General features: G+C 53.2%; 1 protein-coding gene across 3 annotated transcripts; it reads right to left on the minus strand.

Moving 5' to 3' along the window:
• Positions 1–547: 547 nt before the first annotated feature.
• ABCB9 (ATP binding cassette subfamily B member 9) lies at positions 548–16133 on the minus strand. 3 transcript variants are annotated; one of them, XM_074844329.1, is made up of 12 exons: positions 16068–16133; positions 13900–14594; positions 13416–13530; positions 12778–12908; positions 11260–11465; positions 10112–10309; positions 8370–8498; positions 6806–6994; positions 6061–6234; positions 4499–4658; positions 3500–3636; positions 548–2321 (listed from the first exon to the last, which is right to left on the minus strand). In XM_074844329.1, the coding sequence occupies exons 2-12, from the start codon at positions 14510–14512 to the stop codon at positions 1983–1985; spliced, it is 2391 nt and encodes a 796-aa protein (XP_074700430.1). In that variant the 5' UTR covers positions 14513–14594; positions 16068–16133; the 3' UTR covers positions 548–1982. The 3 variants fall into 3 exon arrangements, with proteins under 3 accessions (XP_074700430.1, XP_074700431.1, XP_074700432.1); XM_074844330.1 differs by lacking the exon at positions 16068–16133 and adding an exon at positions 15386–15811; XM_074844331.1 differs by lacking the exon at positions 16068–16133 and having other exon boundaries at positions 12778–12824; positions 13900–15811.
• Positions 16134–20109: the final 3976 nt, after the last annotated feature.

Raw genomic sequence — 20109 nt, forward strand, 5'->3', positions numbered from 1 at the left:
GTACTGATAAAAATGCAGAATTAATCACTTGCCCGCCAGCACTGGGTGGAACCCCCAACCTCTTCATACCCACAGTGCAAGTTTTCATCAAGCAGGAATGCACGGCCGTTTACTGAAGGGGTGAACTGAGGAGTTCAGAGTTCGACAGAGGTTTCCTGAGTGGAGGGAGATAAGACAAAAAGCTCTCCTGCTGAGGCACAGATTTTTATCATATCACAACAGCAAGCAGCTGAAAAGATTCCAGTCACTAAGCACTGTGCTTTGAGAACGGGTTAGACTGCCTGCCCTTTCCTACGAGACCGACTACTGGATGGGATCCGGGATGAAAACAAGATCTTAAATATGTTATACTTACTGCTACGGCTCACAGCCATTATCAGATGCTGAAGTCTTTCACATACCTAATTCTCTGTAGGTTCTTCTTGTCATTCCCTGCAAGGGAGCCAGAACACGTGCAGTGTGCAGCTGTATTCAGCCATCACCTCAGATGAACATTACCTTGAAAACCCTGAATGCAAAAAACACCCCCACTAGATTGGCTCAATGCTGAGTGGCAGAGGTAGTATTTTATTTTTTGAGCATCCCTCCTCAAGGACACTAAAGAGTTTGTAAAACATCACTAAACAAAAACAAAACATTGCCAACAACAAAAATGCAAACCTGCCGAAAAGTAAAACACAGCAGCATTCAAATATCAGAAAACATGAGAGCTAAAGTGCTTGAGATAAATTCTTAACTATGCACAGTCTGAAGTCAATCTTCCCTGTATAAATGATATTTTTCAACAGCACCTGCCTGGCTGCATAAGTTTCTTCACCAGTCTATGGCAGGGTAACACTACTAAGCCAGAGCCATTACCCAAGCTAGGAGTAACATATTTCTTTCTATCCCTCATACTAAAACTAAGTTAATAATATTCAAAGAAACACATTTTAAAGTTCAGGCAGCTAAGTTGGACTTCAAGGAAAGTGACTGTATGGACTTCCCATGCAGTGAAGTCACTAGCATAGCCTGAAGCTGAACTAAGCTTTGGTGGGATTTATAAAGTGCTGTGTTTTAGTATTTTATGCCTGTCTTTAGTAGTGTTTTTTTCAAACCAGCACCGGGATTGTGAGTTAAAAAAATTCTGAAATAACAGACCAATTTTCAGTGGATGCTGGAGCCAGACAGACATTGCACAGTGCACACAAATATATTCAAAAAAACCCAAACCAAAACAAACCCCAAACCAAAAAAACCCCAAATCCCAAAACCTAACCCGATTATGGTAAAACTTTTCATCCTTAAAAACAAACACCACCAAGCACCAAGAGCAAATCTGAAAGCAACATCTGCCTCCTGGTCCCTTGGCTTGTTCCAGCAAGGATGGCTACTACATGATACAAGCTCAGCAGCAATGGTTCTGAGCCTGAGCCTGCAGGCACTCAGTGCAAAACTCTCCAGTGTTCAGCCCCGTGGGACTGATCCAGTTTTCACCGAAGCCGAAGGGAGCTCCCTACAGACTTCAGCAGACTTTGGATTGGCCCCTTAGACTGACAGCGGGAGCAGGACCTTGTTTTACAGTTTTTCTATCCAGCCACAAAAGCCACCCCCTGAAATTCCTGAAGGGGTTTTCAATCTTCCCCTCCATGCATGCATTTAACATCCATTACAGTTAATAGCAGTTACGCATGCATACCAATGGGAGAAAAGTCCCAGTTGAGAGGAATTACTGGTAGTAAGAAAAGAAACCCAGTAGAAACGCTGGGAATTGCTAAAGACCCAACTCCCTCGAATAAATCGGTTTCCCTGTTTAACCAGCCGGCGTCTGCCCGCCCGACCGTACTGCAGGAAGCTCTATAGTGTGTGTTTGTGTGTGCACGGGTGTGTGACGCGCGCGGGGTGAGCGAACAGGCGGCGTTCTGCAGCGCGCTAGCCCGTCGGCAAGCCGCCTCCTGTCTCAGCGTCCCAGCAAGCGTCTCGAGCGCCGGCCGTGGCTGCTCTCACTTGTGAGCCGTGGTGTTGTAATCATCCTGTGCCACGGCCGGCAGGGAATGGTCTATCCTGAACTCTTCCTCCAGCCCGCCGGGCGCCTTCGCTGAATCCCCCCGGGCTGCAGGTTGGCGACTGTCCGCGCCGCCTCCTTCCAGCCCCAGGATCTGTCTCTGCACCAGCTTGGAATAAAGGCCTCCTTCTTCCATCAGCTCCTTGTGCGAGCCCTGCTGCACCACGCGGCCCTTGTCCAGCACAATAATGTTGTGTGCCTTCTCGACAGTGCTCAGCCTGTGAGCTATCACAAGCACTGTGTGGTTCCGCAAGTCGCCATAAATCGCCTGCTGAATCTGCGCGGGAGGAAAAGACGTTAGTGCCTGAGCATCGCTGGCTCCGCTTTGGAAGGGAGAACAGCAGCTTTGTGGTCTGTGTTAAGAAACCTCTGGACAGGAGGTTTGCTTTCCTCTGGCTACACAGAGGACACAAGACTCCCTGCAGCACTACCAGCACCAGCACGTCCATCCCAGCTCCCGGCTCTCGCTGTGCAGCCCGAAAGACCGTCTCAGTCCAGCCAGCCCACAGGTGCAGTATGCACACAGGTCTGATCCTGCAAGCTGGTTTCTTTTTAGAGCTGGGCCCCAAATTTGGAGGCTCTGTGGTGTTGACATGGACTGTAGGAAGCCAATACCTGGTAAATGCAGCTGCTCAGAAAAGCGGGGCCTTTTTATCAAGGCAAAGCAAGAGAGAGTTGTTTTCTAGCCAACAGACATATAGACATTAGCACTAAGGTCTAAAGGCAGGCAGATGGCCACCAGGCTCATGTCACATTGACACCCCTGGCTAGCCAAAACCAGCCCCTGGCTAGCATCAGATACCACGCATGTGGCTGAGGACCTGTGAGCCAGCAAGCTGCTCCACGGTCAGATGCTCGCGCTGCCCCAAACCGTGGACCAGCAGCACTCATGCTCCAGGACTGGGAGACACTTCCTCACACCTCAACCTTGAGCTAGCTTTCCCTCATGTCGTTAAACCAGTGAGGCCAAACTGCTACTGGTAGAGCTGTTTGGTCGTCACATCCCAGCCAGATAAACCAGCTCAGTTCACAGAAAGCTCTGGGCCCTTCCTGCAAGCATGGCTCCTTTGGTGCCTCAGCTGAGATTTTAGCTCAGGCAGTCCTACTCTCCCTGCTGCAGTACCATTTTTCAGGGTCTTCCTCCATATCCAGTCCTAAAAGGCTGCACAGAGTAGCTGTATATCAATTAACACTTTCCACATTTAAAAAATCAGTGGAGATCTCTATCTCATCAGGTTTGCCAGGCGCTGCCTGCTGTGAGCACGGGATTATTCCCTTCTTGGTGGCTACAGCAGTGCTGGAAGCAAATTCCTGCTCAGGAATTAGTGTTTTACCCAAACCTCTGATTGCACCATGTCAAGACTAAGCTTGTCCACAGGCTGGAAATTGAAGCTACAGTCTTTCCTCCAAACCCAGATTGCCTCTTTGGCCCAAACACCTGAGTCACCTACTCACCGCGTGTTCACTCTCTGCATCCAGAGCACTTGTGGCCTCATCCAGGATTAGGATGGGGGGAGTTCGGATCAAGGCCCTGGCAATTGCCACTCTCTGCTTCTGGCCACCTGACAGCTGGGCTCCTTTTTCACCTGCCTCTGTTGGGTCAAGAGAGAGAGGAAAGGGTCAAAATAAAAATAGGAGCTGCCATCAAGTTCAGCTCCCAGCCACAGCATCAGGATAGTGTCATGCTTTGAAGCAAAGACCAGGTAAATGCTTCTGCTTACTTGGCAGAGCAATTTAAGTGAGTTAAACATCCCCGAAGGCTGCAGTCCTTCCCTCCAGCAGCAAGTTCTCCACTGTTGTCCCGGGGTTTGAGAGACTAATACTCATGGAAACAATGCAGAGAAGTCTGGAAGATTATCCAAAGCCCAAGCCTGCACGGCAGCGATGCAGCTGCAAGTTGGGCTCTGGAGGGTGTGCAACCAAGGCAGCAGTGAGGGGAAACTGGCATCTCTCTGCTGGCTCCCATAAACGTGAACCATCATCAGTCTGACCTGCCTCCTCACAAAGGCCCGCTGTCACAGACACGTCAGCGCTTATTACTATGGATTTATCGCAGGTTTATTTTCTCTCTCTGCAGGTGGGCTGGTGCACAGCTAACTGCTTGGGTTTTGGGCTTTTCTCCTGATTGCTGCACTGAAAAATGGTGAGACTGCCCGTGACACATCTCCATAACACTGCCAGGCACTGGGAGCCAGACCTGTCAGGATGGGATGGGGGACGCTCACCCCACTGCCACAGAGGGGCAGCAGAAACACTCAGCCAGGATGGGCTCAGAAATCCTGCAGCAGCTCAGTCACCCCCAAAGGCAGCCAGGGTGCTGCACCTCTCCATGTAGCTGCCTCTGCGCTGCCACCAACTTGTGTCCCTCACTACCTGCGTGACTTTCCAGCCAAGGGGACAGTCTCTGCCTTCCCTAGGCAATGCTTCCAAGTGCAAACGGAGGGATTTTAGTACCTGTGTGGTAGCCGTCTTGTAGCTCTGTGATGAAGGCGTGTGCGTTGGCCTTCTGAGCAGCCTGAACAACCGACTCAAAGGAGGCTGAAGTTAAGCCGTAAGAAATATTATCTGCAATAGAGCGGGCGAACAGCACTGGCTCTTGGCTCACCAGGGAGATCTGCAGGAAGGAAGGGGAGAGCAGGGGGTTGGGAGCAGAAGACACGCCAGCCAGTGTCTCGGATCATTGGCATTTGTTCCTGCTGGGTGAGGACTCAAGTAGGCAAAGCCCCACCATTAAACTAGGATACACAAGTGCCTCAACATGAGCTCCCAGTGAGGATGCTAACGGTGGGGTGCCCAGCAGCAGCCCCAACCCAGTTTGCATCATCTGCTGGGAAGCCATTTTTCAGGAAAGAAACCTGATGCAATGATGGTACGTTGGCATCTGGGACAGGCCTCCCCCTCCAAGACCCTACTGTGTTTTTTGCTCCAGACCTGTCATTCCCATTCCTGTTTGCTCTTCACAGAATGGGAAACCAGTTGCTGGGACAAGGCAGGCTGGAGACACTCTCTCCCAGGCTCTTACTGATTTTCTGTTCAAGGCCAGTAATCACGCTTGGGCCACGTGAATGAACCCCCCTGCACCTTTTAATCCAAAATTAGCAAGTTAGGGACATAGCTGCTGCAGTTCCTTAATTGCTTAGCAACAGCCTCCCTGTCCTACCTTACAGCCGTTGCTGCTCACTCTCGCATTCAGCCTGCTTTGTCAAACCCTCAACATTGAAATAAATTGAACCCTCCAAATTATTGCTCAGAACTGGGCATGAAGAGAGCCAGCAGGACGTGGTCATATTTTAATTGACTTCTCCCCATGCTCCTAACACCACACCAGGCTTTCTAAACTGAAAGACTAGCTTGTCTTTTAATTTTCGCTCAGTACGGGCAGGGAATGTAAATTAGTCACACTGACTTTGGCTTTCCAGCCTGTCTCTGATCAATTGTTTTCAGGTTTTCCTGCTGACTGGTGAGACCATGCGCTCTGGAGGCAAACAAAGAAGGCAGTTACTTGCAGAGGAGATGAAGGCTGATCTGTGCTGACACACAGATGACAGCCAAGGGGCCTGGACCCCTCTCCTAGGCAAACCACCCAGCCCCTCTGGTGCTCCAGCTGCTGTCAGGATCCCGAGAGGCTTAACTCCCCATTAGCTGAGAATTACTTTAAGATCTTAAGGTAGAAAGTCCTGGAGGAATGCAAAACTCTTTTTCCAAACCCAATTTAGATGATAGTTAATCCAACAACTAGAAACATATTTCTATGCGTTGGCCAAAAAATACAAAACAAAACATGTTTTTTGTTCTGTTTTTGGAAGGCTTCCCCCCTCCTCATGAAACCACTCACCATCCCTTTCCCTTCCGCCCCCACAAATTATCTGAATTCATTTCCTGGACCACCTCCAGCCTTCAGCTTTCTGGACATTTCAGAAGTTGCCAGATCAACTCCAAAGCAACATGCAACACTACCATCCACCCCTCTGATCACAGCAGGTCATAGCTAGAATACACGTATCAGTCGCTCGTACCACTGAGTGCAGGTACTTGTGATCGTACATGTTAATGGGACGCCCATCCAGCAGCACCTGCCCGTCTTGCAGAGGGTAGAAGTTCTCCAGGATGTTGACACAGGAGCTCTTCCCGCTCCCTGAAGGACCCACCAGCGCCGTCACTTTGCCGGGGTGCAGGGTGAAGGACACATTCTGCGACATGGATGGGAGAGCATACTCAGGTCCTGGCTTTTCCCAGGGTCCTGGGGCAGCAGCTTGGGCACTACGCAAGAAAGGTAGCCGAAATCCAGCCACGGTGACCCTCCAACTTGGTGACGTGCCACATCAGCCATCTCTCCTGGCTCTGAGGAAGCAAGAAGTCTCCAAAATTGCTTCAGATTTGCCTGCTGATATAGCAGGACCTCTAAAAACTGCAAAGCAAACTAACCTCTTTGCTGCCTCCCCCTGCCTCATGACCCCAGCCCCTCTCCCATGGGAACAGTCCGAGGCAGCTTGGCACAAAGCCCTGTACCATGCTGACGTGTTTAATGCCTGAGCAGGGAACAAGGGTTGTATTAATAAATCTCATTCCTTGTAAGGAAGGTCAGCCCTAAACACCCGCTGTTCCTTATAATCTGTTTTCCAACATGTGTTGAGCCTGCCTTTATGCATCTCCTAAAGGGCAGCTGACGTTTCCTGCGGGCTGGGGATCAGTTATTGCCACAACAGAGAAGTGGCGCGTGATGCTTCGTGGCGGGGAGCACTCTGCGCCCACGGGGCTCACCTGGAGGACCTGCGTTGCAGAGCGAGTGCGGTAGGAAAATGTCACGTTTCTGAACTCCACCTTTCCATCCACGTGGTCTGGGGCCAGGGACCCGTCATTCACCATCGTTGGCTTGCGGTCGATGAACTCGAACACCTTCTCAGCAGCTCCCACTCCCTGCATCAGGCCGCTGTAGACAGAGCCGACAGACTGGAAGGGAAGAGGCGATGGTGAGACCCTCCCATGTGATGGAAAAGTCAGTCAGTGCCACTCGTAAGGAGAATTGTTGAAGCATTCCCAAGTCTTCTATCATGATGCTGACATTAACCACAGTCATCAGACACAGAAAAAGCAAGCTCTTCCCCCTCTGCAGGATATGGAGGGGATATATATGGACTTATCCAGGGAAAGGGCATCTAAGGGGGTTTTGTGCATGGGTAGACTCAGAGGGAAACAGAAGAAGGAAACACATAGATTGGGAAGAGAAGACATGCGCCAGGAGATACACAACCCAAACTTCCAACAAAACCCTCCACTCATCACTCAAGACCAGCAGCTCCCCAGTCCAGTAGTTGAACAGAGTCCACGTACAGCAGCACATCACACCAGCCCCCGAGGGCGGCCGGCTCATTCCCTAGCACACTGTCTCAAATGCAGAGCAGCCTCAGGCTGGACCCTTCTAGACAACCATTTGGCAGCTGATAGGGTTGTTTCCTGCTGGAATATGGTCCTAGTGGATTTACCATTGCACTTTCCCAACTACAGCTGCTGCACGCTGACACCAGCTTCCCTGGAATAAACCCCTGGCACGTTGGCTCTTTCCAGTATTAAACCCAGAGCTGCGGAACAGCTTGTACTGCAACTGTCCCTCCCATCAGGAGGGAAAGAAACCAACAAACCAAACCAAACACACACCAAAACCACAGCCTGGAAACACCACCAGAGCCTGCAGTCATCTGAACAGATGGCGAGAGCCAGGCGAGCTGCCTCCAGCTCTGCTCTGCCGCTGCACAAAGGCTGAAGCACTGCCGAAACCACGCTTGGCTGGGAGGAAACCTCCACTTGATCATTTCTGCCTCAATTTGCCAAGCTTATGCCTTTGCAAGGGGAAGGCAGCCCTGGGTGGGCTCTACCATCCCACCCACAATCCCATCTTGCTAATGTGCTGCCAACGCAGCAGCTTGCAGCCTATTTCAGGGGGAAAAAAAACCCAAAAGTAATATAATTAAGTTTTTAATGAAGGCTGAAATTTAACAGGCAGCTTCGTAATCCCTGCATCCTTCATGCCAGGAAATGTGCTTGGGAGGCAGCCAGGACTACTGCCCTTCAGCGGGGCCAGCCTGACCCCTTTGGTCCCGACTGCCTTTTTGGGGGATGAGCTGCTTTGGGCACGTTCAGGTTGTGAGGCTGCAGCAGGAGGGGAGCGGGGAGCAGAGGGGAGAATGAGCCCACCCGTGGGCAAAGCCAGAGCACCAAGGAAATGTGCTGCAGGAAGGTCAACATTGGATCTAGCCCTGAACTGCCCTGGGACCTTCTAGATGATAAACATCTTGATATTTAGCCCAGCAGGATAAAACAGACTCACCTCCATGCAGTCTCCTAAGACAAACTCATAAATGATGAAGGAGATCAGATTTCCACTTGTCATTTGCCCCGAGATCACGAGGTGCCCACCGTAGTAAAGGATGCTGACCTGGACCACCAGAAGGGTCAGCTGAAAGCAAGAAAACACCTCAAAATCAGCAAGGACAACTGAATATTTTTGTGCATTTGTAATTACTCACACAACAGCCCACAATTCATGTGCTGACATTTATTCTTTGAGCCCCAAACTGAGCATCCCTGACAGCGCGCAGCTGGCAGTCCTAGCAGCAAGCGTGGATATGAGAAGGGAAAAACAACTTGAGGACATGGGCTGATTTAAGGAGCTGGGATGGCATCTTTCAACAAAACAGAAGTCCAGAGGGGCAACAGCCAAGGAGGAAGAATTTATCTGAAATAACAGAACAGCTCATGGACTTCTCTCTTGGACTAATGTCCTCAAGCATAATAATCTACGCTCAAAGTATCCAACACGTGCAGTCACCTCACCACTAAAATAAACTTTTTGTTATATGAGTGTGACACATTTTCATTTAGAGCACAAAATCAAGCCAAGAGTTAATGCAAAAAATCCTCCTTGCGTGTACAAGTCCCTGAAGCATAACCTCAACTCTTGCCTGAAATCAGTGTGGGGGTTACCACCTACTCTAGAAAGGAGACAGATCAACTCTGATATGACAAATACCAGCCCCTGCCTTTATTCAGCTGGTTTTGTTCCACGCTGCCCGGGCACTCAGTAAAGCAGTGATGCCCTGATGCTCTCTGCAATGTTTGTGGGACAGGCTGTAAATTCACACAGACAAAAATACTGGGGAAAAAAAATTCCTTCTCTATTGCTCTGCCATGATTTGACCTTAAAATCCTGCATTCCCTTTGAGAAAGACTCTACAGGGCTGTGCTAAATCCATCAGCTTCTTTCTACATGAGCCCTGCAGGAGCAGTTTTTGAGGGTTTTTGCCTTCTTTGACTCGGCGGGATCTGTGCTGACCCAGTTCACACTCTGGCTTCACCTGGGAGCCCAGAAATAATGCTAAAAAAAATGCTCCAATTTTGCTTCCAGACTTGGGAAGCCATAAAGTCTCCCACAGCTGCACGAGGGCACCGTAACTCACAAACCCTTCACCGGAGGCTACTTAGAACCTCGAATGTGCAGAGATAAGGAGAGCCTCACATTAGGGTTTTGCACAGCCTTAGTTATCAGCCAATGCTGGAGAAGTCCCAAACCATCTGGTCTTAAATGATGAAAAAGCATTTTGCAAAAAAAAAAAAAAAAACCCAAACCCAAACCCCAGAAGCCTCCCTCTGCCACCACCCACACAGAGAGAAAATCTCTGTTTCTGAGCAGAAGCTCAACCAACGCCACGGCTGTTTCCCAGCCGGAGCCCCGGAGATGAGCTGGCACAGGCACGCAATGCAGCAACACAGAAGCATGGGGTTTTCCATGACCTTGAGCAGTTATCAATTATATTCTTATTTGCAAGAGAAAACAGACTGTTCGGTGGCACAATGCAGCACTGCCCTAAGGGGGAACAGAATATGCTTTCTGATGAGTGAAAAAAAATAATAATCAAGAGACAGAGGATTACTGGCAGTGGACATCAAGAATGGGCTTGCCCTAAAAAGTTCCCTGGAAGCAGAGAAGCCCGTGCATTGCACCGTGTGCATCCTCGGATCCAAAGCCTGTCCCCAGCCCCGTGTAGGGGAGCCCCGGAGCTGGCCACCTACCCCGCTGGACCAGACGTAGTAGGTGTAAGCCATGGCCTCCCGCTTGTTGAGTTTGTACACCTGCTGTAGCTTCTGCCAGTACACGTTCGCCTCCGCCTCCTCGTTGGCAAAACTGCGGACGGTCTTCATGGCGGAGATGGTCTCCTCGGCGGTGTTGTTGGCCTTGGCCAGGGCGTTCTGCACATCCTTGGAGAGCTTCTGCAGGGAGCGGGGGGAGGCAGAGGGGGCTCAGCGGGCATCAGGCTGCCCATGGCACATCTCCCCGCACGCCCTAGGCTCTGCTGGGCTTGGGAAAAGAAGGCAGGGTGACATTTTCCAAGGCCATGGGCAACAAGGCTGAGCACTGGGATATATCCCACACTTCGGGACAGCCTGGAACACTGTGCCAGGAGGAGAACGGATTCATTGTGCTGTCCCTGAGGAGGGGCCTGGGCTGCGGGAGGTGAAGTGCCATGTCCAGGATCGCTTGGGAAGACCCTGGCAGAACTGCTGCTCCCAGTGCCCTGATGGGACAGGGTCAGCCTGGCCCAGGAGCCCTTCCAGGTGTTTCTAAGTCAAGGACAGGTCTGGAGACCAAGGGCAGCTCCACTCCTCCCACGAGCGCTGGACCCACAAGAGGAGCTATGGGTGGGTGAGGCAGCACCCAAGGACCCTGTTTTGGCAGCACCCGTGCAAGCCATGTCCCCGGCACAGTGAAAAGCACCGATAACTGATGTGGGGAGCAGCAGTGCAGGACTCGCATGGTCCATGGGATGGGGCATTAGCCACAGAGGACAGTCCTTGGCCCACAGGGAGAGGGAGGGAGCTCAGCACTGGACTTAACGCCCACCAAGTCACTCCAAAGGGAGAGGAGAGGAGAGATTTTACAAAGACAGGCAGGTGCATATGGGACATCCCATGGCCAAGCTACCTCTCCTGTCAGATGTGACATGCTTCCACTCCGGAGCATGAAGCAAGGCAAGAGCCGAGGCTACACTTGCCTGCCCATACAGGTTTAATGCTGCCTTCCTGCCCCCACTGTTGGCAGCAAAGCACTTGAGCATCAGTCCCACCAGTGCCAAGGCCACCCACAATCTCCACAATGGCTTCACGAGGGGAACAGCCCAGCATTGCATCACACTGTGGCCGTGCCAGCTGCTCCTGCCTACCTTGTAGTACTTCCCATAGACATCAGACACCAGCATGATGATGGGGAATCCCATGAAGGTGACGAGTGAGAGCTTCCAGGAGAGGCTGAACATGAAGAAGATCACCCCCGTGGCCTTCACCACATTGCGCAGGAAGATGTTGATGTTCTGGGAGACCAGGTCGCTCACGATGGTCGTGTCCGATGTCAGGCGGGAGATGACGTCCCCTGCAGCAATGAGGGATTGGGGAAGGGGAGAGTGGGGACACTTCACCATGTGTCATGGGACATGTCCCATGTCCTGTGCCGGGGGCCAGATGGAGCTCCCCATTCAACCCAGCCCCTTGCTGGGTGGCATGGAAGGGGGGCAACTTTCTACCACTGTGGATGTGAAGCAAAACCAAGGAGCTTGAATTGCTGCATGCACGAGGGACATGAAATACATCTGAAGGCCTGAGCTATGTCCCTGGGTCACCAAGGATGACTGCAGAACAGCAAAGGGGACTGCGGCACCACCCTACACCCCATGGGCATGCAGATGGGCAGCAGGTGCCTGGGTGGAGTGTTTGCTGGGCTGCTGAATGCACCCCCAGAGCTGTCAACCCAACCCTGAGTTCATTTCTAAATAACATCTGGAGCCCTCCAGGAGATCAGCAGGAACTGCTGGCACCTTTCCCTGCCAGGGTCGGGCACAGCATGCCCTGCAGAGCACGCGGTGGCTTCAGAGAGGGCTGTTTGGGTTTAGCCATGTGCCCCACGGCCTGGAGCTGACCCAAGTGACCCTGAGGACATGTGTCCAGCTACTAAGGTGTGATGCTTCTGCAGTGCCCTTTAGTGGAGCTGAACATTACAGCCAGCAAACATCACCCTGAATTCCTAAATACTTGGCCTGTGTTTGAGTCCAGCTGAATTCCCATGTTTTTGTGTAAGTCCAGGGTTACCCATATCCCACTTACAATAACATCTCGGGTGTCCTCAGCTACCAGGGCACCGTGCAGCAATTGCTAAATATGGCAACAGCCTCAAAACTAAAAATACCGCCGAGACGAAATTAAATGCGTGAAAAGTTACACCAGGCTGGGACCACACCAGAGCGGCACGGACTGGGACAGGACTGAATTGCAAGCAGGAAAAGCAACAAGCACACCCAGCAAGCTTCACGCATCTGAGGTTTCTGATGCCCAAAAAAGAGCTGGAGAGCGGCCGACCAGCAGGTACTGGTGGATGGGAGGTATGCGAGGAGGAAAATAGGTGTTTTGGGGATGACTGGAGATGAACATGTCAGCCCTGGGACTGACGGATGTCAGGCTGATCAGTGGCAATGGGACATCCCCAGGGTGCTGGGCAATCCTGTCCCAACCCCACGGTGGGAGGCAACCAAAAGGGAAGAGCTTTCTGCTGCTATTTCTAAACACGAGCACTTGGGTGCTGTCTCTGGCTGCCCCCAGTCTGCTGCGTGCTGGTAGGGCAAGCCAAGGGGAAAAAAGTACTGGGATGGGATAGAGGGGTTAGAGAAAATCTGGGGGAAGGAGGAACCAACCTGTGCGATTCTCATCAAAGAAACTCATCTCCTGAGACACCAGCGACCTGAAGAGGCAGTTGCGAAGGCGAATGTTCAGTCTTGCAAATATGAGTGTAAAAACGCCGCCCCGGATACCTGCGGCAAATGAGCTAATTGCAGATAAGAAACGTTATAGACCAATGGACACGAAACCCGCTCCTCAGCAACACAAACACCCCAACGCCCAGGCCATGGGCTTGGGCAACGCTGCGCTGGTATCACTTTCCACCCCAGGAAGCGATGGCTAAATCAACCCACACCTCCTCTGGGTGCTACCAGCATGGGGACGGCTGGTCCTAACCCCGGTATGACAAGCTTCAGGAGGGGACACAGCGCTGTCAGGATGTTGTAGCCCAGGGAGCCCATTCCCTGTGTCTGCTCCTGCTCCCCCACTGCCAGCAGACGGTCGTGGAGGGCTACACAACGGCCTCATGACCACCACCACGGTCTCTTTGCACCGTGTCAGCGCAGAGAAATCAAAGCACATCCCTGGGGTCTGGCAGTGACCAGGTGGAGCGGCTGCAGGCGAGACAGCCTGTACCCACCGCCACTGCGAGCTCCTGTGGGAAAACCCCAAACTCCTCCTTGTCGGGGCCAAAACCAACCATTGCGATTACCTTCCTATGGCGAGCAGCGACATGACCAGCACTGCTGTGGAGAAGCGATCCATGCTCTTCTGCACCACGATGCCGTCGATGGCCAGCCCCGTGTAGTAGGGCAGGAAGGTCTCTCCTGCCGGACAAGCACAGGAGATGGGGTTTCAGCCCCACCATGTGGGATTGGCACAAGACCTGTATTTCCAACTGTGATAGCCCGTGGACAATCCCATCCCCACCATAAAGATACTCAACCATCGCACGAGATGTTTCAGGAGGTACAGCCCTTAGTGGCATGTGGGGATGTTTCATTTCCCAGCGCATTTTATCCCCTATTACCTTTTTTTTGCCCCATTGCATTTTTGACCCAGCCCATGCAGGATGTGCCACCCAGCACCCCCAAAAAAGCAATCCTGGGGTGCTGTCAAGCCCCCCCTGCCATGGTTCCTTCCCTCCCAGTGAGGATGGGAGCACACTGCAGCCCCGCCGCAGTCCCTTCACTCACCCAGCGCAGCCACGAGGAGGAAGAAGGAGGCAATGCCCAGGAAGACGGCATCTGGCTTGGTGTAGGACAGCAGTTTATGGATGGTGGGACCCGCCGCCTCCTCCCGCTTGTCCCGTGGGGTGCCCCCGTCGCAGCTCTCCTCCGCCTCGGCGCGGGACTCGGAGCTGGGCCCCAGCGCCTCGCGGGAGGAGGTGACACAGGCCAGCAGCTGCCACAGGCCAAAGGTGGCCCCCAGTGCCACGTAGGTCCAGGCAAAGAGCCCCCAGAACCAGGGGTCCCTGATGGTCCTCCGCACCTCCGAGTAGAGCAGCAGCTTCACCATCATGTAGATGCCCATGAGGAGGCAGACGACAGCGATGAAGGTCCGCGATGCCCTGAGGCGCCGGGGGCCGTAGGCCGTGTTGGTGGCCACCCCAATGGCGGCCCCCAGCAGCACACAGCTACGGTAGAGGCAGCCCCCCCAGATGTCCAGCAGCGAATTGAAGATGTTGAAGTGCCGCAGGTCCTGCAGGACATCCCGGCCGCCCCGGCCATGGGCGTAGAGCAGTGTGGTGACCACCACATCGGCCCCACTGAGCGCCAGCGTGCTGGCCACCGCCTTCCAGGCACGCATCCTTGCCGCCGGGCTGGGGGGGGGTCACTGAGGTGGTGGGGGCAGCCCTAGCACGGGGAGGATGTGGTCATGTTGGCTTTTGCTGTGGGGTGAGACAAGAGGGACGGGGTTGTTATTTGCCCTGGGGAGGTGGCAGGGAAAGGGAAGCAGGATGGGGGGACCACTGTGCCAGCTCCCCACCAGCCCATCCTGACCCCAGACCCCACTATCTGCTCCTTCGTCCCCACCCCTGCTGCATACGCTCCAAGATATTTCATAAAATGAGAAGCACAGATGAAAACAAACTTCTCTCCCAGATGCCTCCACCCATCCTGAACCACAGAGAAGGGGAATCTTTGTCCCTGCTTGCCGTGGTGGCTGTGGAGCCAGCTGGGAGATTCCTGGCAGCTGCATGGTGCTGGAACATCTGTGCAGCCCACGTGTCCTGCGCTACGGAGCCGTGTAGGTGTTGGTCATTCGTGATCTGAGGGTCCCTCCCCACCTTTCCCAGGACAAAGCTGAAACCGAGCACTCAATCAAAACTGTATGAAAGCAGAAGGGAGAACAGCTCGGCTTTGTAACAGACCCTCCCTCAACAAAAACAGGTGCTGCCTGTCACACCACGCTGTCCCCAGCCCTCTTGAATATTGATTTGGGGTAACCTACTAAACCCAGCATGTAATTCAGCGACACAACCAAAATCCCAAGAGGAAATTAAAAAGGGGTTGGAAATCCACAGCTGCATCCCCATGGGAGAGGGAGGCTCCGGGGCACGATGCTGCCTTTGCTGTCACCCGTGGGTCTGCCTGGTGGCAGCGATGGTGGGGCTGGATCTGAATTGACACAGAAAAGGGCAAAAAGCTCGACTTCCTTTAAACCGAGCGAGCTGCTCACCTGCTCCTGCGCCGTGCCCAGAGGTGCTGCGCGTCGGCACGAGGGAGGTGCCCGATCCTCAGATTTGTGCTGGCCAAGCGGCTCGTGACGGGAGGGCACGGCCCAAAGGATGCCGTGTGTTGGCCACACTCCGGCCTGCGTGACCGCAGCTGCCGCCGCAGCCACCCAAAAGCAAACCACGGGGAAAAGGGCAGCCCTTGGCACCCTTGGCCGAGAGCGGCTCGGTGGTTGGGTGGGTGGGATAAAAAGTGGAGGAAAACGGGGCAGAGGCTGCAATCTGGAGAAGAAAGGGGCTGTATGGGGTGGGTGGGGAAGGAGGGAGGGAGGCAAACCAGAGCAGCGGTGTCAGGGAGGAGCTGGACACGCTTCCCAGGGTGCTCGCTGCTGCCATCCGCTGCAAAGCTGCGCGGATCCGGCCGGGTAGAGAAGGAGGAGGAGGAGGAGGAAGAGGAGGAGGAGGAGGAAGAGGAGGAGGCGGCCACCGCAGCTCCCCGCCACCCGCCAAGGTGTCCCCAGCTACAAAGCTGGAGATGCCGAAGGTCCCCAGCCTCACCCCTCCTTCCCCCGCTGGGCGAGATGCTCCTCCCGGGGCAGACGCCCGGGAAGGGCCGTGCCCGCCACAGCAAGGGGACACACGGACACGGCTTCCCCCTCGGCCCGGCCCGCCCCGACGGGGTCTTACCGGCGGCGGTAGCGGCGGGGATCAGCCCGGTCCGGTCCCGCCCGACCCGGCGGCGGCGCGTCCCGGGAACAAGGTCGGCGGCGACGGGGGCGTGGCTTCCGCGATAGCCACGCCCCTAGCCACGCCCCCTCGCTGCGGCGCGGCCCCGGCCCTGCCCCGACGCAGCAAGGGCAGCCCCAGGCTTTTCCCCACCTTAGAACGCTGGGGTTTTTTTAAAAATATATATATATATAGGATAATTTTGATATTATTTTATAGGTTTTATTTAATTTCTGCAGAAGAGGGTGAAAATACAACACACGAGTTGGCTTTAAAAACAATCACGACAAGGACTCAACATCATTTTTTTAAATTAACCCCTAAATAGGGGCTCAACATCATTTTTTTAAATTAACCCTTAAATAGGGGCTCGACATGGTTTTAAATTAACCCCTAAACAGGAGTTCAACAGGGGCTGAAATTAACCCCTAACGCAGAGAGGGATCCACTTTCAAGAAATCCGACTTATAAATTATTTTTCCCCCCTCGAGTCCCCGCACCAGCTCTGGAGGGATGGTAGTGCTCAGGCTCTTCCCTGGGTGGCATCTGTGTGTAGGTGACTGAGGGGCTGCTCAGTGTCATCACCCCAAAGCTTCCCTGCGTTTTTGGGGCGCTGGGCTTGAAAACACCCCTATAACCCTCACCAGTGTAGGAACGGACTACAGGATTCCTAGAGTTCACTCCATTTCTGGAGAGAACAGAATGGAGACATTACAAAGGAAAAAATAATTTTTCTCTGCTTGGATAACCAAAAATAAAAATATCATGTTCTATTGTCAATTTTATTTGTGCTAATTAGTGCTTAAACTAAAAAAAGAGCTCACTTCAAGCCATTCCCATGTCCACTGGGAATGCAGTCAGACCTGGTGTGACTCTTCCTGGTTCAGGCTAACAGTGGGGAGGACAGTTTTAAGCTGTAGGAAATATATTGCAACATGGCTAAGCCGGGTCTAGTTTCTGGTTTTCTCATCTGCACCCAGATCTCTCCCCAGGCTCTGACACAATTACTCCCAAAGGGGCAATTTCCAAGCCATAGTCAAGATGGAGCTTTTTTTGGCAAGACCGAGTCTCTCACTGCCAAAGTGTAAACGAGGATGGTGCCACTTCCCACGGTCAGAGGGACGGTCCAAGGGCGAATCTGGACCGGGACGGGACTGAACAGACACCCTTGTCTGAACCTTCCCCTTCCTTTCTCCACAGGACACAGCAGGCACATCTGCACCCTGGACTCCCACACAGCTGGGCCACAACCCTCAGGGACAGTTCGTGCCACTGGACCCCCAAAAAAGCCCCAGAGGCTAACTGGTTTTCTTCACACCGGACATACTCTGCTCAGGTGGCAGGACTGTCTCAATCTGAAACGACACAAACTGGCCCTTCTTCAGCTTCTTCAGAGAGCTGGCAGCATTGCTCCCAAACACGTTGTCTTCCACTTTGAAGGCAAGAGAGGGCAGGCCCCGATTTTTCCTTTTCACACTCTTCCGCTCCCGCTTGTAGGCTGTGGTCATGTTGGCGATCACCTGTAAAGCAGATTGCTTGGGCTGGGCCTTGAGATACCGCCTAAAAATCAACTCAACTCTGTCTCACGCAAGCTCGGTGAGTGAGAGTCAGTGCTGCAGCACGTGGAGCTCAGTTTGGCAAGCCAGGGCTGTGCCAGCAAGTGCCAGCATAGCTGGCTGGACCCACGGGCAAGGAGAGACTCAGCAAGGTCTTCCCAGCCTTATTCTCACCAACCCCAAACTAGCAGGAGACCTGACATTAAGAAATTATGATTTCATGGCCGTGCTGAGAGGAGCCATTAGTTCTCCATCCGTAGAGGGCAGAAGGGGATCTAGGCTGGAGAACCCAGAAGCTTTTATCACCTCCTGTTAATTACAGCCCCAATCCTGGCCGGTCTGCAGGCGAGTGTTAGTGACCTAGACACCAGAAGTGCCCTTACAGACAGGACAGGATGCTTCCGCGTTACCCAGAGCTCTCACTGCCCCATGCCACGATGTGCATCTCCATTTCACAGAAGGGGAGCCGAGCCAGTGAGCCTGAGCTGCCAAAGGAATCAGCAGGGCACAGATCCCACATATTCAGCTCCTCCCTCCCGTCCCATTTTACTGCTGCTATTCCCTGGAAGAAGAATCACAGTCCAGGTGGGATCAGAGAAGACCACATAACCCTGTCTGAGTGTAAGAAATGACTGAGCAAACAAAGCACTCGAGCCTTGTCTATTCTTTTTTGGCACACAGATCACCAAGCACTTTACAGGGGACACTGAGGTCATTTTTCAAGTCAGGAAACCAAGAGAGAGACAAAATGAGTTGCCCAAGGTCACCCAGCATGTTAGAGACAATCAGGAACTGAATGCTGGCCTTGCTCCCCAAACTCCCACTGGGCCACTAGTCTTCATGGTAGCCCCAACCTCCCCGGTTTCTCTCCTTCCATTTTGGGGCAGGGTTGCTTTTAACCTTCTTAATTACACAGTATGTCCCTAAAAGCTTTTTATCCCTGCCTGAGGATGGACTCCCTTGGCTGATTTGAGATGCAGATTACAAGGCAGAGTGCTGGGCACGCTGGGGCACAGCTCTCATTAGCCTTGATGGGGTAAGCCAGTCCCTCTTATTTCATCACTCAGCTCTGAGCAGCACCACCACCAGCTTCCCTGTGGTACCAAATGGCGCCGGCTCTGCGCCTGCTGCCCTTGGCACGCATCCAGGTGCCACTGGCCAACTCTCCTCTTAGGCCAGACCTGTGGAGTCTCAGGCAGTGCTTAACGGGCTTCTGCCTTGCTCCTTCCCAGCTGGATGCATGCTCCCTGCCACGCTCAACCCTGTCAGCTCAGTGACGGGAGAGAGCCCACAGGCAAAGGACTCCTGTGAGATGGTGTTTCTGGACAGACGGGGCCAGGGACTCTCTCTGAGCACCTGAGCAGGCACACGCTGCAGCACAATCCTTGTATGGGCAAATCTCTCTGGTGCAAGGGACCCCAGGGGGGCTCCGCTGCAAAATGATTTCAAGGCACTGCAAGACTTACAATTTCTTTCACTGCGTTCTGCTGCTCCTGCACCGCAGCTGTGAAAGGTGGGAGGCTGTCTGCCTTACCAGAGTTAGCCCCCTGCTCTTTAGAGTCCTTGACAAAATCCACCTGCAAGGTACAGATATTTGGGTGTTACTCCATAACCGTGCCAGTAGCAAACCTCCTACAAGACTCTCCTTTGCCGGGAAGTTACCTCGGACGACAGGCACACGTATCTGTTGAACATGAGGAAGAAGGGGGTGTACTTCGTGACGGAATTGACTGAGGTGCGGAAATCGAAGAGCACGGGGTCAAGGTGGGCGTCCCATTCACTGGGCTTCTCATTCACCACGTTGCAGATGGAAGATTTGAGCACCTCAGCACTGCGGTCGTCCAGGCCTGCGCAGTCTGCGGGGTCTGCGGCGGTGAGGATCTGAGAGATGTTCCAGCGCTCACATAAATGCCGGCTGACCTGCAAAGGCGGGGGTGTCACGCCCACCGGAGAACAAGGCAGGTTTGCACCACAGGAGGTAGCAGCCTCCACAGCACGAGACGGCACTGCTGCCATGCCAGGAGATGCTGCTCAGCAGAAAAAGCTCCCCAGAAAAGTTAGAGCCTGAGAAAATGTTTTGCAACAACTGTTCCTGTGCTTGAGGCTTTCCACAGCACCGGGAAGCTGGGGTAATCCCAGGGTCTGGAGAACACGTCGTACGAGGAGCAGCTGAGGGAACTGGGGTTGTTTAGTCTGGAGAAGAGGAGGCTGAGGGGAGACCTCATGGCCCTCTACAACTCCCTGAAAGGAGGGTGCAGAGAGGGGGGATGAGTCTCTTTAACCGAGTAATAAGCGATAGAACAAGAGGCAATGGCCTCAAGTTGTGCCAGGGAAGGTTTAGACTAGATATTGGGAAGCATTTCTTTCCAGAACGGGTTGTTGGGTGTTGGAATGGGCTGCCCAGGGAGGTGGTGGAGTCCCCAGCCCTGGAGGTGTTTAAGAGTCGG

Source organism: Strix aluco, chromosome 18 (assembly GCF_031877795.1).
Source record: "Strix aluco isolate bStrAlu1 chromosome 18, bStrAlu1.hap1, whole genome shotgun sequence".
Lineage (NCBI taxonomy): Eukaryota > Metazoa > Chordata > Aves > Strigiformes > Strigidae > Strix > Strix aluco.